Source organism: Theobroma cacao, chromosome 9, assembly GCF_053813885.1.
Source record: "Theobroma cacao isolate CCN51 chromosome 9, ASM5381388v1, whole genome shotgun sequence".
Taxonomy (NCBI): Eukaryota; Viridiplantae; Streptophyta; class Magnoliopsida; order Malvales; family Malvaceae; genus Theobroma; species Theobroma cacao.
This window is the reverse complement of record NC_142647.1, coordinates 17,767,595-17,794,490: the sequence shown is the minus strand read 5'-3', so window position 1 is coordinate 17,794,490 and position 26,896 is coordinate 17,767,595. Positions and strand designations below refer to the sequence as shown.

The window sequence follows — 26,896 nt, the reverse complement described above, 5'->3', positions numbered from 1 at the left end:
CTTTGGAACGAGGGAAGGAGCACCGTCAATCCGTGGACATGTGGAAGGAAACATCGAAAAGAAAGTAGCAGTAGTGGTCCACTCGGTCGCATCATCAATGATCCAATCCAATAGTAACATAGAAACAGACAGACAGTAGAAGTTTGAGCGGAGAACAGCAAAACCAAATCCACTGATTTCAGATCAGAGAAAATTTGATTCTCATTCTCTAATGAAGAATCTCGTTTGATCATAATCAATGGACTTAACCTGTTGCACTTTCTGTTTGCAATATGCTCCAAAGCTCATCCCTGCAACATTGCGCCGGCAAACACCTCCAAAACCTAACTTGAGAACCGTCTCCAACAACCATGCAACAACATCAACCACTAGAATGGTGGTTAAAGCACGAGGAGGAGGAGGGGGTGGAGCAAGAAGAGGAGCGGCAGAGGCCGATACTGCAGTGGTTGAGAAGCCAAAGATAAAGAGATTTCAGCTGTCGGAGGGCCATCCCGGGCCATTCGGTGCCACTCTTCTAGACGGTGGCGTCAATTTTGCGATATATTCGGCCAATGCCGTTTCTGCTACTCTCTGCCTCATTACTTTCTCGGATTTGCAGCAGGTTACTTAATTATCGATGTTACGTTTCATCATTTAAGTTCAGCAATTGGTGTGTTAAATATTGAAACTTCTGGCTGCTTCGGTCGTTCAAGAATAAGCAAATAGTTAAAATGTGCTAATGCTCATTCCAACGTAATTACGCTATAAAATAATGCAATTTGATTTTCATCAAAGTTAAATTGTTAATTATTTAAGCATATTAGTTACTTTTGTAACCAAGTCCACTTTTTACTTCCTCTAAAATAACAACCTAACTGAGTCTTATAGCAGTTGTGCCATTTGATTAAGGGAGTTGTTTCTTTTCAGAATTAGCTGCTTTAAATAAATGGATGTTTGATAATGATTTTGGAGAGTTTAAAATTATAATAAAATGATGTTTGTTTTTGGTCATTAATTTGGATTAAAATGACTGTTTTGGCATCCAGAATAGAGTTACAGAGCAGATATCTCTTGATCCATTGACTAATAAGACTGGAGATGTCTGGCATGTATTTTTGAGAGGAGACTTTAAAGATATGCTATATGGCTACATATTTGATGGCAAGTTCTCTCCTGAAAAAGGTCATTATTATGATTCTTCCAAGATACTCTTGGATCCATATGCAAAGGTAACATGGGCCTTTTACTTATATTCTGTTAGATAAGACTTTATATTGACCAAGTTTTCTTTATTTTTTACTTTGTTGGTTCTCTTGTGATTTGGAACACTGATTTCTTGTCACTTTTCTAGGCAGTTATAAGCAGAGGGGAGTTTGGGGCTTTAGGGCCTGAAGATAATTGTTGGCCCCAAATGGCCTGCATGGTGCCTACTTCTGAAGATGAGGTACTTATATCTGAATTTATTGCTATACTTCAGTGAACTGCTGTTGTGGGGGCAAATATAGGTATATCTTATGATTGTGGACTTCTTCATGACCTTTGTCTGAATCTTTCAAGCAATTTCTGCCTCATACTTGTTTCTCAAATTTTTGGTTGGGTGAGGGGGTGGTGTACTATCCATTCTTATTTCATTGTTCTCAACTTATGGCACATTTTAGCACATAACAAAGTATGGTTTTCTTATTGTAAGGATAACTGCATTGAAATCTCTTTTTAAGCTTACTTCTAGAAACTGGTGAAGAAAAGGAAAAAGCTTTGTGGAAAAACAATAACTAAATCAAAGACCATAGTCCATATGTCTTCACCATCCCATAGAGTTTTAATCTCTAATTTTTATTTGTAATAGATTGCCTTCTTTTCATACTCTCTTCCCTCTGGGGATTTTCTTTTAAATATTTGGATATATCTCATTCCTTGTGGTTCTTACATAGTAATATGTGGATTTCCAAGCAAAAAACCACATTTTATGGGAATGAAAGAGAAGACTAGTTGTTGGAATGCAGGACTTGGGAGCTGTCATTGAGGGGAGTAATGGGTATGGAAGCGAAAATAATTTTAAAGCTTCTAACTTCTGCAGACAGAAATTTGGAAGAGGAATTATTGTAGTGATGGGCACTACATTAATCAAAGGCAATCTTACAATAAATTGAGTGACATTCAGAATGAGAATGCGAAATGTTTGCATTGGTTGCAAACAGTGACGTATTCATGAAATCATGTTGTGTGTTCTAGGGAACACATAGGTAGCAAGGAGAGTAGTTTTTTGTAAAGTTTCAGTTTGAGATCATAATGCCAAAATCTTAAGCTAAAAGTCTGCAGCAGTGCATCTGCTAGCAACCTACTTTTATTTGTGTAAAGAGTTCCGTACTGCCCTCTGTATTTTGTTGTATTCTAAAATGCCTCCAATGTATTAAAGAGTTTCTTCTAGTGTAATCTGAAATGCTTGCTATGAGCTTCAACTATTACATCTGTGACCTCTTCACCTAGTTTCATTTCTTACATCCCTAAAAATTTGATAGCAAATAGCCTCAGAGCTGGCAGCCACCTACTTTTTATATATTTAAAACACTTCTTAATGCCCGGCTGGATTATGAAAGGCCTAAACTTTTATCTTATACCTTCTGATATTCTTTACTGTTTTCTTTTGGCAACCTCAACTACTATCTATATATGTAAATATACATACATACATACACATGTATGTGTACACACACACAAACTTATATTTGTTTGTTTGTTTATGTGTTTGTAATTTTATATGCACGTATATATGTATGCATATGTATGTATGTCTGTATTTAAAATTTGGAGTTTGACACTTGTCTACTGTGGATACAGTTTTGTGCAACTATGACTCATTATCTATTTAAAATTTATAGGAAAATAGAATACTGTGAATTGAAAGAAATATAGATGCAAACTTATTATTGCTGTTGTTTTTTATTACTTGTAAGATATGTATGGTGGTGTCCCCATGCAATCTGTCATGGTTTTTGAATGCTCAACTTTGTGATTCATCGTCACTTAGGATACTATTTCTAAATCAATGTATTTGACTGTTTAATTTGAACTTGGATTCGTGTACTTGGTTATTTGATATTTTCAGTTTGACTGGGAAGGTGATTTGCCTCTGAGGTATTCACAAAGAGATCTCATCATATATGAAATGCATGTTCGAGGATTTACAAGGCATGAATCAAGCAGGACAGAGTTTCCTGGTACATACCGTGGTGTGGTGGAGAAGCTTGATCACTTGAAGGTAGAGCTTATAGCATTTTATAGAACAATATGAGGTCCTTTCTCCAAAAGTTTTATTTCACTTCAAATGATGGTTTCTTAGTGATAATTCCTAGATATATTAGTGGTAACAATTTCCTTTGGTGCCTTGTGAGTATATGCTATGCATAATGGTGGCTATATGAAAGAATCAAGATGGTCAGTCCCAAAAAAAAAAGAAAAAAACAAAAAGAACAAAGAGAGACATTTTGATCAACTATCATGTATGATTATATGAAGTTTCAAAAGGGAAATTTTCATTATGCTGTTTTACCATTAAGACTAAAATTCATATGATTGCTTAAAAACTAAGATGCCGAAAAGAAACAGTTTAGATGAATTGATTGATTGTTGTGTCCTGTTTGCTTTATCACTTTTTTCTTGAATTAAAATCTTCCATATAATTTCGTTTTGAATATATATATATATTGTTGGAGGCATTCGAGTGGAAGTGCCTGAGGACAAGATATAGTGGTTCAATGTATTGGAAGGGAAAGAAACTCTTTAAGGCCAAACTGTGTTAGCATTTGGTGATGGCGTCATTCTAAAGCAGGGTTGTTTGGTTTTGCTAGGTGGCTTACAAATTTCTTTACAAGGGAGTAAAAAAAGGATACAGGCAAGGGCAAGATAAATTGTATTGGTCCAATGATTGGTAAAGATTTCTAGAAAGAGTATGAGGTGGACTAGGTTAGAACACAATAATCAATATGTAAATAGGTTGGGGTTTTTAATTAAGGAAAAAGAGGATCTAATTTTTGTGTTTATAGAGGTAATTCTAGTGAGCATATGCCTTTTTTATTTGTTATCTTTTGTGATTCTTAGTGCTTCTAATAATTTGCAATCTACTGACAAAGATCTAAGAGTGGGAGATAGGAGTGTTAATATTTCATGTTTCTACTTGTTATTGGCTTGGCAAGCCCTTAATGTTAGATGCAATCTTTCTTGTAAGGGTAAATTCCCCTTGCCCCCTTCCCTCCAAAATTCCTAAGGAAGAACTTGGGGCTCTCTTCCATTCTTTTAAAAAATAAATATGGGTTCTCAAGAGCAAGTGCTGATACGTTGAACTTTTCATCCATTTTTTGGTTTTCCATGTCGTTTAGGTAACAATATTTTGGGATGACCTTTTATAGTATAGTCAAGTTTGTTTTTCACCTTTTCTTTGGTTGTTGCGTGTCAGTTTCTCTATACAATTGGAAAAGTTAAGGAGGAGAAATGGATGCTTGCTATATGTAGAGGGGTCAAACGGGCATTCATGACATAGCTTGGCCCATCACTTTCTTGGCTGTGCTGGCATGGTGTTGCTACAGCAATGGGTTGTGCTAGGTATGGCCAAAAGGTAGGGCCGAGCTGGGTCAAGGTTCTGTGGCCCTTCAAGCTGGCATGGTGCCCGTGTCACACAGGATTGCAAATCACGGCTTGTGGCCCATTTAGGGGCATTACAGTAAGCCTAGTACAACCCAACACTTCTACAATTTTTTTTCCTCTTTTTGTTTCTAAAAAAAATTATTTTAATAAATAATCTAATGCAAATTCATAAATAACTAATTTACGGAAGTATTTTAATTAGAACTTAGAGGGGATCTAAATGCTTGTTAATACTTTAAAAAAGAACTAAAAATCTTATTTATAAATATTTTAAAGATAAAAATAAAAATTAGACAGATGGTGCTTGGCCAAGCTTGGCCAGACCCTGTGCCTTTTTGGGCTGGGCTAGCACAACCATTAAGATGAGCCGTGCCTGTTCATCACCATAGTGTGCTGGGATGACCCAACACAACTTTTTTGACCCCTCTACCTGTTTATGAAATCTCAAATATTTAACTTGTATTTTTATTTGTGCCATATTGCAATATTTTTGTTCGACAAATGTTTGAAAACAAAAACTTTCAAATAATATGGCATCTTAGCTTATAAGATCTTAACTTTGAAAGAATTTAAGATAATTTGATCCAAAAGTGAGCTTGTTATAGCTAATAAATTTTTAACTATGGCATGTTAGAATAGTAAAAATGAAAAAGATGAATCAAGTAGATGTGCCAACTTGAAATGGTTTAGTTATTAAAGCATCTTTACCTAAAACAACCCTGAACCCATAGTTTGAGGACATTTTAAGAAATGGAACCTAAATTAGCCCGGTCCAATAACACTTGAGATTCAAAATGACTTTGAGATGTGAAGGAACTGAACTTGAAATTGCTCGGGTTAAAATTATTCGAACCTAGAACAACTTGATAGATGACAGTACTCGAGCTTGAAAATGACTCAACAAGACATGACAACACAATAAGACTTATGCCTAAATGAAGTAAACCTGAAATGATCCAGCCTGCCCATATGGCAGCTGCATTGCTGTGTATTAGAGTTGCCTTGCATGTGGGTTTACAAGGATGATGCTCCCTTGAAATTGGAGTCTATTGATACTATTTTAGGCATATTAAGGTGTAGGTTTGTCATTCTCTCTCTTTTTTTTTTTTCTTTTTTGATTCTTTTGTTCTTTTGTTCTTCTTGTTTTGTTTTTTAAAATTTTTGAGATTGCTCTAGTATGTGTTCTTTAAATGTGGTGTTAAGTTCTGTCTCTTGGTCCCTCATTTAACTTATTTTTGTTCATCTATAAAGGAACGTAGGTAGTGTTATGTTTTTATTATTTAAAGGAGTTCAATTATTTAGTTTTGCCAAGATTGCAATTTGTTGCACTTGGGGTTATGAAACAGATGGGACTAAATTGCTTCAAGATGAAATGCTGGCAGAACCTGGGATGTACAAAATAGTCAAGTCTAAAAGATTTTAGGACTTCAAATGTTTGAATTTGGTTGAGTATGTAATGAAACTATAGATGAGGTTTTGTTGAGACAAGTCAAGGAAGTTGTTGGTTTCAGATTTTAGAGCTTTGGTCCAGCCAATAATGTTGGGTTTTGGCATTTGGTCAGCTCTCATGGCAGGTAGTGCTTAAGAGAATATGGTTATGAAGCATTCTATTTATGGATAAATTGAGTAAATTGCACTCATAGTCCTCAAACTTTAAGTCACATATCATTTTAAATCTTTATAGTTCAAAAAGTAACTTATGGCTTCATATATTTCTAATGTTATAACAAAAAGATCCTTCCGCTAGTGAATCCGTCAACCCAATTGGTAATTGTTTGTTGGTAACATGTGGCAGTTGACATGTCAACTGATATGTACAAAATTGCTTTGTTGGACAATATTTATATGATTTCATTGCACCTATAGTCCCTAAAGTTTGGATTGCAGATCAAATTGGTCTCCATAGTTCAAAAAAGGATTAGCATTTGGGTTTTCTTATATTAGGTTAATAGTTTTTTAAATTTTACTTTAATTTTTATATTTGGTTTTGTAGTTTTCAAACGTTTTTATTTGGGCTTGTTATATTGGTTGAATTTTTTTTTATATACTCATATTATAATAATAATGTACTAGATTTTGTAAAAAAATTTCATATTATAATTTAAATTGATTTTATCAAAAGATGTTATTAAAAATATAATTTACTATTAAACAATTTTAATAAAAAGAAAAAATGGATAATAGTCTTTGAATATTATAATTTAAATTAATTTTCTTAAAAGTACTTTTGCAAGTTAATTTTATTTTTCTCTAAACATTTTGGAGTGGTTTTGGGGTTATTTTTGATAAAATAATATTTTTTCCAAGTTCATTTTGGCATTATTAGTAAATTATTATTTATAATAATATCATTTTATAAAATCATTTATAATTATAATTTTATTTTTTGTAAAATCTATACCATTATTGTTATTTTTATTTATATGGGCGTATATAAAAATTTTAAACCCAATATAAAAAACCAAAGTATTTTTAAAAGTTATCAACCAATAGTAAAAAATCCAAATGTTAAAACTAAATCTTTACCATTTTTGAATTAAGGGGCCAATTTGATATATAATTCCAAAGTTTTATAGACTACAGGAGCAATAAAATTAAAAAAATGTTTTTCAACAAAGCAATTTTGTATACATCAACTAAAATTCCATCTGCCTCAAGTCACTAACTGGCAGTTAACGGCTAGGTTGATAGAAACACTTACAGAGGGATCTTTTTATTATTATACTATTGAAAGCATAGGGACCAATAAGTGACTTTTTGAGCTGTAGGAACCAAAATGATATCTGAGTCAAACTTTGGGAGCCATGGGTGCGACTACTCAGATAAATTAAGTCCAATATTTCTTTAGAGTTGTAAAAGCAATTGCACTGAACTCTTAATGGTAACTGTTTTCATTCATTTTGCAGAAATTATTATTTTATAGGTACACTAGTGCACATATTGAGCTAATTTTATCCAAAGCAGTTGTTACAGCATCTGCTTTTTCCCTGTGCATGAGAGTGTGCCTGCTTCAGGTTACTGAGAACAATGAAATGATTTGTTTGCTGTTAACTGGAGTACAAGTTTCGCTTCAGTAGTTGAGCTAGTAACTACCTTACCTTACACTTCATCTTTTAGAGTTGCTGCAACCAACCAATTGTGAGTCATGTCCTTCAGATGCATTTTTACTTAACAGCATGATTGTTTTAGTGGAGACATTATGAAATAACATAATAAGAATTATTACTTGCTTCGTGTATTTATTGGGTGTTTATTTGGTTTGCAGGAACTCGGAGTCAACTGCATAGAATTAATGCCATGTCATGAATTCAATGAGTTGGAGTACTACAGTTACAATTCCATCTTGGGTGACTATAAGTATGACATTTCAACCTTTGATTAGAGCTGTTTTTGGATACTGTGCAAGATTTAATTAACTAGTGAATGTTTTGGGAAAATGTTTTTATCATTCTGTGCAATTAAACAAGCTCCTAGACCCATGAAATAAGATAATTCTTTTTACCTCAAAGTTCCCGGATGGTAAAGTACATTCAAATCTGCTAAATTTTGTGATGTACAACAGAGTTAGGAAATTCCGCCTACTCAGTGTTCATGGTGGGGAAAAATTAGGGATTAAGGGTTCATAGTTATGGTAGGAATCTAGGTTAGAATGTATGAATCACTTGTGGATTGATTCAGTTGAGTTTAGATCTGAAAAGAGGGCTGAATTGAAGGAAAGTGATGCTGGAATATCTGGGCCGCGATACTAAGATGAAGAAAGTTTATGAATGCTATTCCTATGCTGTGAACTGTATTTCAATGTACTGTAGTAATATAGATATGAAAAGAGAGAAAAATACCTTGTCACGATTTATCTAATAATTCTCAAAATAATTTTATCAAAATTCAACTTCACCAAATTTGGTAATGCAAAGAGATTTAAATAGACAAAAACTAATCACTCTACTTGGAATAGGATTCTGAAAGTCTTTAGGGCCCGTTTGGTGGGCAGTTAGGATGGCCCCATGTGTTGCCACGCAGAATAGTCCAGAAAATTCAGAAAAGTTTGCTGGCTATGTAGAAATAGAAGACATTTCGGAAACCACAAGTATCAATCTTCTAAACAAGGCAGAATAGTCCAGAAAATTCAGAAAAGTTTTAGAAAAAAAATCCAATTCCCCGGGTGACATTAGAAACTGAAACATAGATTGATTTAGGGGAGATGCCTACTATTGAAAAGCCGAGGGACATAAATGGAATGCTGGATTTTCATTCAGGTTGCCTTAATTGAAAGGAGTAACTATTTGGCCTCTTTGTAAACTTACTAACAAGGTTCTGAAGTTTGAAAAGTTGTATGTTGGCATCATTTTATCATGTCTAATGTAGAAATATCATGTTGACTGTTGGCAACTTGTTGTCATACTTACACCTAGGTGCCGTTTCTTTTCAAGGTTGAACTTTTGGGGATATTCAACAGTCAATTTCTTTTCTCCCATGATAAGATATTCATCTTCTGGTATGCATAACTGTGGTCGTGATGCCGTCAACGAATTCAAATATCTTGTTAAAGAAGCACATAAACGAGGAATTGAGGTCAGAGCTGATTCCAATCTCAATAAGCAATTCTTTCTATAAAACTTTTTTAGTGGTTTTCTCATTGAATTTTATTTGAGCAGGTCTTCATGGATGTTGTTTTCAATCACACAGCTGAGGGCAATGAGAATGGTCCCATTCTGTCTTTTAGGGGTGTTGATAACAGTGTCTATTACATGCTGGCGCCTAAGGTATAACTGTTCAATCCCTTGCAAATGCTTTGCTGTGTATGTATAACACACACAAACACACATATGCTACTATTGTAGTTGTATCTATGCCTGAATAAGTTAATAAATTTTTATAGGTAATATCAATGGCTACTCCTTTATATAAACACACGAGAGTAATGTTGCTATAATATTTTCAATTTATTCATTGTTGGTTGTCATTCATTTTGTTGACTTCACATCATCTTCTAACTCTTATGATGACTATCTTGTGATTTCCTTGTTAATATTTGATGATTAATAGTTCTGTCTTTGCCAAATACAGAGTTATGGAGCGAATTCTCTTTACATTGTGTCAATGGAATAGAAGTCAGACATTTATCTTACATTTAAATTAATAATAAAGCTGCTTCCTCCTCTGGGAAAATTGATAAAATTTTTTGTTTGCAAGACTATAATCTTAATGATGGATTTGTGACTTGTCTACATATTAGTCTATTCTATAATCATGTAGCATAAAGAGGAAGGAAAAGCAAATTGTATTTGGTTTCAAGGTTCAGCATAACCCAACTGTTCATATGAAATATAGTCGGTTAATTACGTTTCTAGGGACCTCTTAGGTTGGGTTTTGTTGTATGTCCCCAAATTTCACTAAGTTGTTGAACTTATTGATATCTATGTTTTAGTCTGTCATGACTCCTTATTCATAAGCCTTGTCATTTACTATTTTCTTACCCTCAATTTTAGATGTTAATATTGATTTTACTTTGAATTAGTTAGTTGTTATATTCCATTCAACCATGTCCTGAACATCTATGTAAGTGACCAACGACATTGGTTTCTAACATATATGACAATGTGGTGTTGGTTTGGGGGACAACTAGTCTAGGTTTAGCATTACTTAATGACATCTTCAACAATCTTGTCTAGTTCGGAGGGCGAATTGTTTAAAAATTAAAATCATTATTGGAGAAGGATTAACTTACACTGGGTTCAAGTGTTTTATATATATATATATATATATATATATATATATTTACACATACGCATACATACATATGTACGTATGTATGCATACACACACACACGCATATATATATATATATATATAGAGAGAGAGAGAGAGAGAGAGAGATAAAAGGTGAAATTTCACTCCATTCAGGCAAGACAAGCAAGAAATGGCCCTGTTCTCCTTCAGCCGCAGGCATCAATTCACATGCTTAGACAATTACTTTTGCAAAAGCCCATTTGAATAGAAATTTTGTTTTGTTTTGTTTTTGTTTTTTTTTTTTTTATGTTTTGGCTTGTACTTTCTTTGTTGTTGTCTGCCAAAAAGGAGTCTGTCTTGATTTTTCTGGAGACTTTTCACTTCTTTTCCACCTAAAGTCACCAAAAATCTTGTCTGTTAATTGGCGCCTGCTGCTGATGGGCAACAAGATCATTTCTTGCTTTTTTCTTGCGGTATTGGAGGGAAAATCCTAGCAATCATCCTCATTGGATTGGGTTAGCCTCACTATACCAAAAGGAACCTATGCTGAATGATAAATCAAATACTAGGAGCATTTCATTTTTGACTGATGCGGTACTAAAAGCCGTATCTCCAAATACTGCTAGATGAGATAAAGACATATCAAAAGCTTAATTAACTTCAATTAAGTGAACAACAAAAACACATATTAAATGAAATGCTGTTCGAAACATCAACTCTAGAATCTGAACAAATTTCAAATTCATAAAATGAGTCTCAAATTAATGCCATACAAACAACTTTTGAATCTGACTTAGAAGGTCAAATAAATGTCTTAACGAAAGATCAAGAATTTATGCTAGAAATAATAGACAAGATCAAGATCTAAATATTAAAAAGGAATACTTAGAAAATCATAAAACAGAACTCAGTCAAACATCAACTTGAGATATTATTTCAACATCTCAACAAATGCACAATATAATGAAATTATTTAGTTGGCAAATATGAAGACATGAAACCAAAAGAAATAACAAACCAAGACCTGCAAATAGAAGTGAATCAAATTAAAACCGATATAAAAGAACTAGAGAACTTCCAAGTAGAGATACAAAAACTAAAGAAAAACCAAGAGAAAGACCACCAAGAAATTAAAAGATTAAAACAAGCTAAACATGATTCCTCTGACTCATCTTCAGATGAAGAACAAAATCAGGAATATCCACAGGAAAAGTCTCAAGAATATGTGCAAATGATCACTCAAATTTCCATACAATGATAGTTAATCAAATTATATTATAAACTCCCAGATGCAAAAATCTGCAAGAATGGAATTAAAATAAAAAAATCCATTCATGTTGATCAAAGACATAATGCAAAATATTATCATTGTTATATCATTCATAAATATTCTCAACCTTACACAACTTCTGTTGAAGGTATATAAACAAATATTTTAGGCACCAAATTATTCTTTGAATTTGTAGGAAAACCCAAAAAAGAAACATAAATTTGTTAAAAGCCTTAACGGTCAAATCACAATACATATATTGCCTTATACAAGATAAGGAAAAACAAATTTCCATTTCTTTAAAAGGGATAGAAAATAAATTACAAACCACACAAAAGCAAACGAAAATTGAACCAATCCAAAATGAATAGAAAATGTTCAGATCTTCTAGAATGCATTCTGGCGAAGGAAAAAGCATATGGTAGAATTACCGTAAGAAAAATATTTTGATGAAAAACGAATTCCATCTAAAACTAGACCAATTCAATGAACCAAAAGTTAGAAGAACTCTGTAAAAAAGAAATTCAAGATTTGTTACAGTAAAAAGTTAATTAGAAAAGAGTAGCTCTCCTTGGAGTTGTTCAGCGTTCTATGTGATGAAAAATGGTGAACTTGAAAGAGGAGCTCTGATATAATAAGTTACAAACCTCTCAAGAATGCACTCAAATGGATTTCTACCCAATACCATATAAAAGCAATTTGTTGTAAAAAATTTACGATGCGAAGATCTTTCAAAATTTGATATGAAAATCTGGATTCTGACAAATCCAAAGAACAAGAAATATAGAAAACAGCATTCACAATAAAAAGCTGTCAATATGTTAAATGACGATACAGAAGTGGAACAAATTCAGGTCAAATATCCACATGGGCTGAAATTTCTGACTTTGAGAAAAAGGAACAAGAAAAAAGAGAAAATGGATATTGTGCATCATCTTCCTCCAAATCAAATGAGAGATTTCTTTTCGGCAAATCACAAGCACAATCCATTACCAAATTTGTGGAATCCTTTCGCCAATGTCAGGAATTAGCCTTGGCCCTTTCCCAACAAAAGGACGAAACTCCTATGAAACAGGCTGCTGAACAGCCCCGACATTTCAAAAAGTAAAGATATTGTAGTGTAGATGTTTTAACACTGTTTCCCCAAAAACAGAAGTGGTAATTTCTGGATCCACTTCCAAATTAAAACCAGTTGAAAATATTTCCCTAAAGAACTTTACAAACTGTTATATTGGTAGAAGAAGGATTCTACCATGAAAATCCAAATGTTGCTATAAAATTGTTTTCAAATGATGGCAATTTAGATAATAGGATGCCCAGAAACCTCAAGAATATTATGAAAGCATCAAAATATTGAATGGAATCTAATGCCTTTTGGTTTGAAATGTGCTCCATCAGAATTGCAAAGGATAATTAATGAAAAAGGGGTGTGCAAACGGTTAGTTCGGTTTTGGATAACCAATAACCGAACTAACCAAACTCCTTTTTAAAAATGACCGAAACTGCACCGAACTATATAACTAACCGAACTAACCGAAACTGAACTAATTTGGTTAGTTCGGTTCGGTTTTCAAAAACCGAACTTAACAAATTTTTTATTTTTTTTGTTTGTATATATTTATTTATTCTGTATTTTTTTAAATAAATCAATATTACAAAAATATTAAAAACGTTCCTAAAAAATTATAATAAATAAAATGAATACTTATATAATTTATATGATATAAACAACAATAAATAATTTAGGTTTAGGATTTTATTTCATGTAAAATCTCCATAATACCCTTATTTAGGTTCAGTTAGTTCGGTTAGAAAATTTCTTAACCGAAACCAAATCGAAACAATTTTACTAACCGAACTCATTTCGATTTGGTTCGGTTTATATTTGCTCACCCCTAAATGAAATATCCAATTCTTATTTCCAATTTACTGTTCTATACATAGATGATGTATTAGTGTTTTCGACATGTCTTGAATAACATTTCAAACGCTTAAATACATTCATCCAAATTATCACAAGAAATGGCTTAGTGGTATCTAACTTCAAGCTTAGCCTTTTGTAAATAAATTTATATATATTGGAGATGCATACTTTTGCCACATCAATTGTTTGAATAAATATTTTATTTTTGTTGATCATGCATGTTAGATTTTCAAGCATTGAATTTTCTAATGTTCTCATTAGTGTCATAAGACTTTTACTTGTAAACAGAAAAAAAACAGCTTCTTTGATGGAATGGTTATAGATATCTTATTGGCTGCAAAATCGGCTATGACATACCTGAACTAACTCCAATAGTTGTGTTGTTGTTATCGAAAAAATGAAAATAAAGGGGAAAAAAAAAGGTTTTGTGGAAAATGAACTAAACCAAGAACTATACTAGTGAGAGTTGCTAGCACTAACATTTCAGTGTCAATTGATCCTGCCTTTACTATGTTTGGTTCCTTATTATGATTCTCAGGTCAATGATCACTATGATGTCAATCTCATTTTATGGTTTTACAGGGAGAGTACTATAATTATTCAGGTTGTGGAAACACATTCAATTGTAACCATCCTGTGGTGCGTCAATTTATATTAGACTGCTTAAGGTAGATGAACCAAAATTGTTTGTGCCATGCTCTTTCAATTCTTGCAACTTCTTCATATTGGTCTCATCTTTTTGGGCACGAATTTTTTGTTTATTTATTCCTGGAAAATTTTTTGTATGATAGTCTTCACTTTCAAGGGGAAAGAGCGATAGAAACAAATATTGGGGATACTAGAAACACTTTGGCAGCCTCTTGTATTTATTTAAATGCAAAAGACAAGACTACCCTTTTGCATAAGACACCAATAACACTCCCTCTCAAGCATTTCGGATATAAATCAGTCTTGGATGTCCTAAAGGACTGGTGAGCAAGTCCACTAACTGACCTGCAGATTTCATTAGTCTTGTGCAATGTCATTTTGTTAAAGTCTCTGTCTAGCTTTATGAAAATCAACTTCAATATGTTTGGTTGATTGAGGGAATTTAGGATTGGATGCAATATGTTGAGGTGCTTGGTTGTTAAAATGGAAATCCATAGGCTTGAATATTCAAATCGTAGCTCCTCTATCAATTTTTTTAACCAATCCAATTCACAAGTAGTTAGACCCATAACACTGTACTTAGATTCAGAACTCAATCTCACAACAACCATTGCACTTCATGACCCTAAATTTCCACCATATAAACAAAATCCTGTAATAGACTTTCAATCATCAGGAGATCTGACCTACTCTGCATTACAGTTTTCCTCAATATAAGTATGGCCTTGGTTCTTATAAAGTATATCTCTACCTATGGTACCAGTTAGATAACTCAAAATGGAACATCATAGTGCGCCAATGACTATAGTCCTGGAGCATCAAGAAACTAATTACACTTGCTGCAAAAGAGACATTTGCCATGTAACTGTCAAACAGTTCAACTTCCCAACTAAAACCTCCTATACTATTCCATAAAACTAGCTATGATCTGCTACAAGTTTAGTTTTTGGGTCCATAGTGATATCCATAGGTTAGACTCCATAATTCTTGTCTGAGTCAAGGACATATTTTCTTTGAGACAGGTATACTCCCAAGGGAGACCTAGCCACCTCAATGTCCAAGAATTTTCAGTTGTCCCAAATCCTTAGTTTGGATTTTACCAAGCAAGTATAATTTCAACTCTTGTATTTCCAACACCATTGTCGCCTGTGATGGAAAATCTTTAACATAACCATTATTTAACTTGTGGTTTGGCAATAAAAATGAAAATGACTTTCCATCTTCTTTTAAGTCCAAACTCAAGCACTACATAAAAAAGAATGCATTCTTTTTATATCTAACCGTGTAATGGCCAATTGAACATGGGTTACATGGCAGACAAGAAAAATAAACAAACTGAAGGATGTTTAACCATAAGATAGCAAATAAACAAACTAATCTCAGAATAAGTTGGGGAACAAATTATTACGCCCAATGATATGAAGAAGCAAAACAAAAGGAGGCTCTTGCAGAAATAGGACTGAATGAGGAAATTTACCTGCAAGAATGGAGGAAGGTATTTGATTAACAAGATAACACCCACATGATATCCAATCTTTTTCTTTTTCCTTTTGGAAACTGCATCTTTTTGTGGGGAATGAAAGGAAAAGGATTAGTGAATAATTCTAGATCTAGTCATAAGAGTGTTGGAGGGCTTAGAACTTATTCTTCAATATCATACTACATAACATGTGAATGTAGATTGAGGTTTTGCTATAGAACACAAAAGCATGAAAAATTGAAGAACAATTTACAACAATTTTTAATTACATTGAGCCATGTCTTTCTTAATGAAACCACAGTTTTGAGGTTAGATGATGCCATTCACAAATATCATAGTGAACAAGTTGTAAAGAATCTACAACCTGTTTGTTGACTGGGAATCAAAAGGAATTTGATGATGCTTTCCCAGTTGACAAGACTCATAGTCCAATCACACGACCATAGGGACTAACTTGTTCAATTTTTTTTCAAGGAGGGATGACTTAGCTGAAGCTAGGATTTCTATGTCCCGTTTGCTTGGAGAAACCCATTGCTGATAAGAAAATAAAAATTCTATGTTATTAAATTTTTGCCTACTCCATTAATCGATATTCAGAAAAGATAATTCAATATATCTAATTAGGATTATTATTGTTTGACAATGTTTAAAATTTTTATAATGGTTTAATTCTTGCTTACACGATTTTCTTTTTTATTTTTACACCTTGTACATTTTATGATCATAAAGTCCTAATGCTATGTTTCATAAGAAGGAAATGTCGAGGAAGTTGTGAACTGAAGGAAAAAGGCTGGAAGAAGAAAGAGATTTACTGTTACACTTGACCATTAGATTGAATGTTACAAGAAAAATGAATGCATGAAGTAAATTGAAAGATTAGGATCAAATGATCTATTTTTAGTTAGTTCTAGTTTCCCCCTTTTTCTTTCATCTTTACAGGGATTGGATTTTGTGGTCTGGAAAGATGTGGACCCCTCTGTTTACCTTAACCCTAGTTTCCTCCTTAGTGAACAACAGAAGTGGTTCTCTTCTTTTTCTCTTTCACGCATTTTTCATTCTTCCTTTTCTTCATCCTACCAGACAAATGTTATAGAGCAGCAGTTTTTTGAAGAAAGTTAAACACAGATAAGACTGTGCTCAAATATAGAATAAGAATATGACCAAATTTGATTAAATATTTACCTTTCTTGACTGTTGGCTATGTTGGTGAAAGTAATTCACTTTTTTTTTCTCTGAAGTTACTTATAGAAAATTATTGAGCATTAGCATAGCATTTAGCCTACTAACTATTTAGACTCTTATCCATTATGTTGTTTCCCTTGAACTCTTCCTTACAAAAGCTAATGTTCATTATCTTTTTGATTCTTTTGTATCACTGATTTGTTTGTAACAACCCATCATCTTGGAGATCTTAGTGTTTCGTAATCATGCAACAGATATTGGGTGACAGAAATGCACGTGGATGGCTTTCGCTTCGACCTTGCTTCAATTATGACCAGGAGTAGCAGGTTAATCTAAACAAACAATCAGTACACTTTTCCTTCAGTTTGTAAAGGGTCTAATATGCTTTCTGGTTTTCTTTATCCTTCTCTGTTAATAGTCTCTGGGATTTGGTTAATGTATTTGGAAATCCTTTAAAAGGCGACTTGATAACAACCGGTACCCCTCTCAGCAGTCCCCCATTGATTGATATGATGAGTAATGATCCTGTACTTCGTGGAGTGAAGGTATACCCTGTATATTGTTTCCTCATTTCCCCTTGTTAAACCTATCCTATCCTCTTATTGCTAACTATTCATCCTTCATGACGATAGTTTTGAATCGCTTATGATATCTTGGGATCCAACTAGTCACAAGGGAATGAATTTACCTTAGGGTTTGATCAAAATACTTGGTTGGAAAGACTAGTAACACGTAGTTGCCTCTTAGTCCATATGCTAATGGAAAGAGCTGTTTCTTTAATCTTAAGTATATTCCCCTAACATGCTATAAATACTGAGTGAAGTGGAATGAGCTTTTCTTACCTGGTGAGACATTATGAACATTAAAATCTATACTTTCTAAGGAGGCCTAATAATTGCTAGGCCAATTTTGGATTGTTACTACCTAGGATAATGTTTATAATGATGACTCAGATCAAGTGAGACATTTAACTAACTGAGCTAGATATCGAGGTATTTGAATAACTCAATTTGAAACATTTTTGGCTAAATGGTAAAAGGAAAAAAAGGAAAAGAAAAAAAACCTTTTATTGATCAGAATGTCAACTAAGCACCCCTTTACTATTCAATTTAATTGAGTTCTTAACCAATTATTTATACTCAATTAAGTCCTTATTTGGATGGAAACTGGTCAAGTGATGCACGTGATCCTAATGTTGGTTAATACTTTACTAGTGTGGACATATTTAGCATGTTGGTAGTTGTTTACATTGGGTTGAATTATGTTCAAGAATATTGTTTGCTAACCCCATAAAATAATTTAAGTAAAAGGGTCTAGCACATTGGCAAACTGCCCTTGACATATCTTTCTTCCATTTTCACTATTACTTCTCTGATTCATTATTTCCTTTCGCCCCCTAATTCTCTTTTTCTTCTTCCTTTGTTTTTCTATCTGTTTTCATGGCATTATTTAAAGAAAAACTAACCAAATTTCCTGTTACTTTCTATTTAGCTTATAGCCGAAGCATGGGATACAGGTGGCCTATATCAAGTTGGCTCATTTCCTCACTGGGGTATTTGGTCAGAATGGAATGGGAAGGTTGGTGCTAATGCTAACCCTTCTTTCTATCACTTCAATCAATCTTTGTGAATATGTGATTCAATAACACCAAACAGTTTAAAGTTTATAGCACCATATTGTGGCCTTTTCTCTATTTTTTCTCTTTTAAGGAAAGTGCTCAATACTTGTTAACTTTTGAGGCTGATGCTTTAACTTTTGAAAAATAAAGATGTATTTTGTAGTTCAGTGCATAAACCAGAACCTGATTATAGCTTCCTTTCAGCTTCTAAGCATTGAAGAGGTTAATAAATTTTGATCTGGTTCTTGTTCCTACTTAAAGGCATTAGATTTTGTAATGGGCTGAGGGCTGATCATGTACCATTTTCACTATTCTAGCAGTTCTTTGAGCTGATAATCCCTAGCTGAATACTAAAGTTTTACTTCCACCCACAGTTTATCTTTACGAACCATATTTGGGTACTTGTTTTTCAGATATTGATTTCATTCCTTTCTTGCATCCAAATATAACTGAAAATGACAAATCCAAAATCCAAGTTTTTCCTGTCTACCCAGACACACTGCAATTCCTAGTTTAGCTATTCACATTGGACCTACTAGCAAATCCAGCTGACATTAGTAGATGTGTCTGTATTTTATTTTATGGAAATTGTGGTTCTGGAATTGATATGCATATTCCTTTTCATTTCAGTATCGTGACATAGTACGGCAGTTTATTAAGGGTACAGACGGATTTTCTGGGGCTTTTGCTGAATGCCTTTGTGGAAGCCCTAACTTATATCAGGTTTGTCTTCTATGGTCTGCCGTAAGTGCACCCTTGGTCATCTATCCAAGTGGATGATTATGGTCTCATTATCTTTCTTATAAGAGCTTTCAATTTTTTAAAAAATATTTTTGACCTTTAAATTAAAATTTTGCATTTTTTATTTACTTTTTCCCTGATGTCATAGAATCGTCTAAGTTATTAGCCATTTCTTGGAGCAATCTTGCCATACATATTCTCATAGGCAATATTTTTGAACTCTAGAGAGAAGCTCTGTTTTATTGACAGAGTTCTTATTTCCTTGCGTCCTCACTCTGTTGTGAATCAGGAAGGAGGAAGGAAACCATGGAACAGTATCAACTTTGTATGTGCACATGATGGGTTTACTTTGGCAGATTTAGTTACCTATAATAACAAACACAACTTAGCAAACGGGGAAGACAACAATGATGGAGAAAGTCATAATAATAGCTGGAACTGTGGACAGGTAGGTATTGACTTAGCTGTAAACTCTTGCTTGTATTTGGATGCTTGAGTTTAAGAGTGCAATGAGGTCACCAACATGACCGATGATTATATGAAATTAACATAAAGGATAGAAGGTTTCCAGCTTAGTGACATAATGGCTTGTATTGTGATGTACAAACATTATGGTGGCCTGTGTACTTGGTGGATCTTTATTGACATGCATCTAATAATGACATACTGCTTTGGTTTTTCTAGCTTTGCTCTTCCATTTACACAGTACCATACTATTGGATACATTCTGTGATGTAACTGACTTTATGCTGGCTCATATACCTGATGCACATATTTTGATCTGCATCTTAGAATAATAAGGGAAATATCAGAACTTTATAGTTGTTTCCTAGCATTTCTAATTGACCTTACAAGATATATTGAATCTTGAAAACATTGTATGCACAAATCATATTTTTGGCTTTTGATGCTTCTTTCTTTGCATACATATTTTCCTATTTCTTTCCTTATCTGTCAGTTTTGCAAAATGAAAAAAGCATCTTTTGATTTTTTATTCATGATGCGAAGAGACCATGTTTGCTTATCAAAAATAAAAAAGAAAAAAGAAGAAGATAGAAAGATATCATGTGCTCTTCTACTTCAGTACCTTTTAACACAGATTTGAGCAGAGCAAAATGTGGAACATAAAGCAAGTGACCTTTTACCCAAAAAAGTCCAAAAGAGAAACAAATGCTTTTGATGGTTTAAAATGCTTGAAGAAGAAATATTGTGAGGGAAAGCATGTTATGTCAAACTAATTATTTCTTCATAGCATTTTATTAGTTGATCAATCTCTGACAATTTTGACATTAGATGTGTTGAGGAAAAACAAAATGAAGAAAACAATTGAAGCTAGTGAAAATTTGCATTCCATATCATGGTCTTCATTAGTTAATTTGGAGTTTATCAATATTGTGATTGGTCATTGGAAATACAACTAGATGGAAATGCTATGAAAACCTCAAAAGGAGGTCTATGGGGGGGTTTATCAAAGGTTATTCAGTCAGTCATTTTTACATGATTTGTATCTGTAACTTTGTACTTTTAACAACTAAACTGGCGATCATAAAGCATAACACCATTAATTTGGTAATTTTACAAAGTTACCTTTTATGCATTCAAGGTCATGTGAAAAACTTTTCTGCAACTGTCATGCATGACATTCCTGCTACTGTCATGCATTTTATTCCTGCTACCTAATGTTCTTACTTGGCTTGTAGCTTTATTTACTCTATTAACTTGTAGACATGGTTAATTAGGAGGGTGAGTTTGCGAGTATTTCGGTGAAGAAACTGAGGAAACGCCAAATGCGGAATTTCTTCCTCTGCCTTATGGTTTCCCAAGTAAGGTTAAATCATTATTACTCACATTGGATTTTTCTATTTCTGTTTGGAACAATAATTATTAGTATATGAATTGGATTAGAAACCCGGATTTGAAATTTTACTTAATTTTGTTATATGTGCAAACTTCATTTGAAATATGAATCAATAAAAAGGTTTTAATTGATAATTTCAAAAAATGATCTCAAGTTTGAGCTTAGCTAACAATCAAGATTGATTTTTTGTTGTAAATACTTGAGCTTTAGGTCCAAAATTTGGGCTTAATTAAAAATTAAGCCTAAATATCCTTTTATAAATGAGTTGGCATTCAATATTACGAGAGTTGGGTCTTCATCTGAGCTTGAGCTCAGTAAAAACATAATTGGAAGCTGGCCTCTAAAGATCCTTATCATAGAGTTTGAAGTTCAAGTGAAAAATCTTCAATCCAAGGGTCCCATTTTGTAGTGAATAGAAACATAGATAATCAAAATAATCTATGCTCCCTTTGAAACTTTGGGCTAAAATTTTAAATCTGGGTTACATGTGGGAGACAAAGACCACAATTTGGCTGTCTGCTCACCTCCCATTTAAAGCTGATATCACATAATGTGAAAATTGCATCAGTTTGATTGGCACAGCCTAAACAAATGACCATGAAACATTTGCAGGGTCCAATTTGAGAATTGAAGTCATAGGATGATTTAAAGATTGGTTCAAACTTTGGAGCCATTTGTGTTCAGTACTTGTCACCTATGAAGCATAGAGATGTCATCTACTGTCATGTGCTGATGTCAGACACACACACCTCTGACACAGGGGGATACATGTTGGACATGCCAAAAAAATTTAAAAAAGAGAAGATTGGACACACAAGACACGTTTGGACATGCTATGGGGGTTTTTTTTTCTTTTGCATTTTCCTCCCTAAATTTGGAGTCAAAATTAGAGCACAAAACCCAGATCAATCCATCATTAAAATCAAGATTTTTGAACCCTGTAAAAGATATTAATATGTTAATATGGTCATGGACCGATGACCTTCCCATATATATCTACTTTATTCATTTTGGCATAATTTTTACATACATTTTTGTGATTATTTTTGGTATACTTTTTAACATAAAATTTTGTTTAATTAAATTTGAAAGACAAGAGAGCCTTGTGAAGAAATTGATTATATTTGAATAAAAAGAATCAATATTTATATTTACATGGAATATTTTTCATTGCCGTGTCCTGCCATGCCCGTCTCAATTTTAAGAAATTGCTGTATCACCATGTACATATTGTGTCATGCCCATATTGCGTGTCCATGTCTGTGCTTCCTAGCTTTTCACTAAATTATTTATTCCTTTAGCTTGTGGTGGACATTTAATCACCCTTGATTATTTGCTGCTAACTAAGTTCTTAATCTAACCAGGGTATCCCAATGATTTGCATGGGTGACGAATATGGTCACACAAAAGGGGGAAACAACAATACATACTGCCATGATAATTATGTAATCCTCTATACCATCATGAACTCCATAGATTATGTCAAACCTGATTGTTGATTATGTTTACTTATTATTAGTCATGATACAGATTAACTACTTCCGGTGGGATAAAAAGGAAGAGTGTTCATCAGACTTCTTCAGGTTCTGCTGTCTCATGACCAAGTTCCGCCGGTAAGCACCTATTTTGAGTCAGTGAACTTGCCTTCCTAATTTTCTTTCTTGCTGTTCTCGTTTCACTTATTTATTTTGTGTTGCAATCATTCAGTGAATGTGAGTCACTTGGCTTAAATGACTTCCCAACAGCAGAGAGACTGCAGTGGCATGGTCATACTCCTGGAATGCCAGACTGGTCTGACAGAAGCCGTTTTGTGGCTTTTACACTGGTACCTTTCTTATCAGTCCTTCATGTTGTATTTTCATTTTTTGTACTTCTATTCACTGGTAATTGAGCTTGTCTGACAGGATAAAGAATATAAGAATCATAAGAGCCAATGTAAAGGATAACAAGCTCTAGAAACACAGTGGTCTCATCTCTAGCTTTCTAGTTTTAACTACAAGCAGATTACTCCATTTAATGTTTCCACATGCTACAGAACATGTTAACCTGCATGAGGTAGCTGTAATGAAATATGACAGAAAATATGTACAAATATAACCAGTTAGGACTGCAATTAGAATACTTCATTTTACCATGTCTATATGCTAAGTGAATGAAGTAAGCGTAATGGAACATAGCGCAGAACAACTATAGAAGTATAGAATGTGCTGGACAACCCTTTGATCTGGGCATGCTTAAGAGGCAAGTTCAGAAAAGAAGGGACTACTATATTTATAGCTTTATTACCATGTTACATTGGGATTCTGAGTAAGTTAAGCCTTATGGCAAAGGTATGCTATAATGTCAAGCCTGGTATGAAAGAATGAAAGTGAATGCTATAATTATTAAATTGTCCCCATGGGCAGAACCAATCTCAAACAGAATACCAAGGAAACAAAAAACTGTTGTAACAATTCTAGTGAAAATGAATACATGATCTGAAATAACAAATGCCTAAAGCTCAAATCTCCAGTCTTGATATCAACATTCAACGTCTGAATATTTTAATCACCAGAAATTTAATAATACAAATTTCCTGGAAACTGAAATAACAATGATACATATAGGTTACTTCCTAAATCCTAACATGGCAAAAAATACCAAATGTAACTTGCCAGAAAAGATTCCTTGAAGAATGAAAATTACAATTTGAACCCATAATATGCAATCAAAAAAATATCTCAAGATAATTTTTATCCTTCACAAACACGCTCCTGCCCCGCATCATTCTCCTCTCGTGAGAGTAAACTAGATTCGAGGTTTAAAGTTTTGGAGTAGAAGAAAATGACCAACAAAATTGTTCAATCGCAATGTAAATCATAGATTTCTTGACTTTTACCTACACTGTTAATAGAGCTGCTTTTGCCTAAGCGTTGTGCACTCAGAAGAAGGAAGTTGATGGAAAAACTTTAACCAAATAGCACATTATTAGACTCCTCTTTTGCATGGAATGTCACATTTATTCTCTAGAAGATGATAATGTCAATGGGAGGATTTCCATTGGGTAGGCGATAGAAATAAAATCTTTACTTACAGGGACCTACTCGGATTTGATGTGTAATTCTTCAGATCCACTTGCATGATCTCAGCATTCTGACTTCAAAAACCTTGTTGCTTTTGTGTTCAACTATCCAGATAGATCACTTTGCATTGTTCCATCAATCATTACCTTTTTGCTTCACATTTTAGTTCCTCAAAACTTGTTTGTTCCTCAATATGGTTGTTCTCTTTCATCTCAATAATTAAGGATGTATGAACAACTTTAAGACCAATTGATCAGTCATCAAACCTTGTTTGCAGGCACATTAGAGGAACACTATTGAGATCATAAGACCAATTGATCATCCATATATAGTATTAACCATTCTTATATATTTTTGCCCTTTGAAGTATATATTTGAAATGACGGTACTCATAAAATACTGAATGATGAAGTTCATAGGACCAACCTATTTCTCAAAGAAATCAACTCTTTCAAGTGCCGAATGCATAAAGGCTTGATAAGCATCATCTTCCAAATTTGAGATTTTGAAATATATGGTGAAAGGATTTATGTGGTGTAAGTGATGATGTTGCACTGACACCTGGAGCTGAATTGCGGCTTTGAATTATGATGCGGTGCTGATATGTTAGTTGACATGGCATTGGGTTGCACAGGTGTGCCAATGGGGTAACCAATGCCAACTTGATGGTGGTAGAGATGACATCAAAATTCTGGAGTTGGATTTTTTTTTTCCTGGTGAATGGTGGAGGAAACAAGTGAGGGAGTTCACTGATTAGGACTTGGCTTTCAATGGTTTTGGTCAGACCACCAAAAACTAGAGAAAATTATTTTTGTTTATGGACAGTGATCCTTTTTTTCTTTTCTCAGGTAGTGGGGATGGAGAACTTTTTTGAAAAAATTGACAGATTTGGCTGGATGCTATCTTGCTTTGTTTTCTTTTTTGATCGTCAGTGGTAAGAACTACCAAACATAAGGCCAACAAAAGCTCTACTAGGGTTTGATGCTGATTAAAAATGATGCACAATCAACAATCTCAAAATAGAAATATGAAATACCAAAAAGCACCCCAATAATTCCTTAAATACTAAAAAGTACTACTGAATCCATACACATATATAAGATCAATACAACAAATATCTAGGTAATTTAGCTCTTAATATCATCACCTCACTTCCAACATTTGGAATGAAGATGGCTCTTCTTACACTCACCCAATGACTTGCTTGATAATTCAAATTTTTAGGGTAAACATATGTAATGGCATCTGGCCATGACATTACCACTTGCTTGTCAATTCCAGTCTCTAGTAAACAGCTCTCGTGAAGTTAATGATCATGCCAGAGATAACTACCACTTGCTTATCAATTCCAGTCCCTAGGAAACAGATCTTAGTGAAGTTAATCTTCATGCCAGAGATAAGTTACATTCACAAGTTGTTGTAAGTCAGCTTTACAAAGAATAATAGTGTTATCCACATATTACAAGTGTGAAATATTGAGGCTGTTAAAACATCGAGGTTGTGGAAACATTATTAATCTGTATCCCCTCCCTTCTGTCCCTCTGCTTTCTTTTGTGTTTCCATTTCTCTTTCTTCTCATTTCTGTTTCAGTACTCTGAGTGTCTTGATTTTTTTGTTATTTGCTTCTACCCAGATTGATTCTGTGAAGGGAGAAATCTATGTTGCTTTCAACACCAGTTATTTGCCTGTTACGATTACATTGCCAGAGCACCCAGGATATAGATGGGAGCCATTGGTGGACACCAGTAAGCCTGCACCATTTGATTTTCTCTCCGAAGAACTTAAAGAAAGAGATATTGCCATTAAACAATATGTTCAATTCCTTGATGCCAATCTGTACCCCATGCTCAGTTATTCTTCTATTATTCTGCTACTTTCACCCGATGGAAATGCTTAGATTAAAATCTGTATCATAAGCTCAAGGCTTGAAACGCTAGACCCTGAACCCTATCAATATTTTTAAGCCAATCCATCTTGTGTCCTAGCGTGAGCCTTAAAAGGTTACAAATAGATAGACGATCGACATACTTATTGTATAAAACTTTGGAGCAAGCCATGAAAATGGAAATATTCTCAGATCTATGCATTGTATTCCTAAAGCCTGCAGCAAGTAACAGCTCTTGTTGGCTGCAGATACTTGTTTAATGTCATAGGTTTGTGCAGAAGAAAAGTTTTTGTTAGTCACGTCAAGTATATTCATCAGGTAAAGATTGTGTGAATAATAATATGATACTTCCATAAAATTCCTGAGATTGAAATTCTGTAGCCACTGCATCGAGCAAAAATCATTGTAAATTTATCCTTCTATTTAGTTTGGTCCTCAAATTTTAATTGTCCTGAGACTCGTGCAAATTGAATTCTGTACTTTGTACTTTTGCTCAATATCAATCTAACAATAATGGGAAAAACCTTATATAGAATATTTTATCAAAATTCGTTTCCTCTTTTTTTTTTTTGTTTTTGTTCCCCTATGGCCACGAACTATATACTATGACCAATTTTGTTTTAGATCAAAAAGTCTGATGTTAAAATTGTAGCCGTGTAAAGATAGATGGTAAAATTTGACTATCAAATTAAATAAACTAGAATTGGTCCTGTGCGTTGCACACGGGTCAAATATAAAACATGAAAGCAAGTGTGGATGTGAAAATCTATACTGCAAACACATATTAGATTTGTGATTGTTATGTGGGAAAGAGAACCATCATTGTTTTTGGTAATGAATAAAAATCGGATGATAATATGTTGAATTTATAATGCATG

General features: G+C 33.6%; 1 protein-coding gene across 1 annotated transcript; it reads left to right on the top strand.

Moving 5' to 3' along the window:
* ISA1 (isoamylase 1) lies at nt 1–26,376 on the top strand. The gene is made up of 18 exons (XM_007014404.3): nt 1–601; nt 1,026–1,208; nt 1,331–1,423; nt 3,086–3,238; nt 7,886–7,977; nt 9,051–9,192; nt 9,276–9,383; nt 14,127–14,212; nt 17,109–17,180; nt 17,273–17,399; nt 18,346–18,432; nt 19,103–19,195; nt 19,503–19,661; nt 20,953–21,036; nt 22,436–22,516; nt 22,602–22,684; nt 22,779–22,896; nt 25,767–26,376. The coding sequence occupies exons 1-18, from the start codon at nt 239–241 to the stop codon at nt 26,028–26,030; spliced, it is 2,388 nt and encodes a 795-aa protein (XP_007014466.3). The 5' UTR covers nt 1–238; the 3' UTR covers nt 26,031–26,376.
* Nucleotides 26,377–26,896: the final 520 nt, after the last annotated feature.

What these genes read in the sequence shown, in the direction of transcription:
- ISA1 (XM_007014404.3), top strand. Translation starts at nt 239, where the DNA reads ATGGACTTAACCTGTTGCACTTTCTGTTTGCAATATGCTCCAAAGCTC. An exon ending in TCTTGGATCCATATGCAAAG is followed by an intron (nt 1,209 to 1,330) that starts GTAACATGGGCC and finishes TCACTTTTCTAG; the next exon opens with GCAGTTATAAGCAGAGGGGA. An exon ending in TGCCTACTTCTGAAGATGAG is followed by an intron (nt 1,424 to 3,085) that starts GTACTTATATCT and finishes TGATATTTTCAG; the next exon opens with TTTGACTGGGAAGGTGATTT.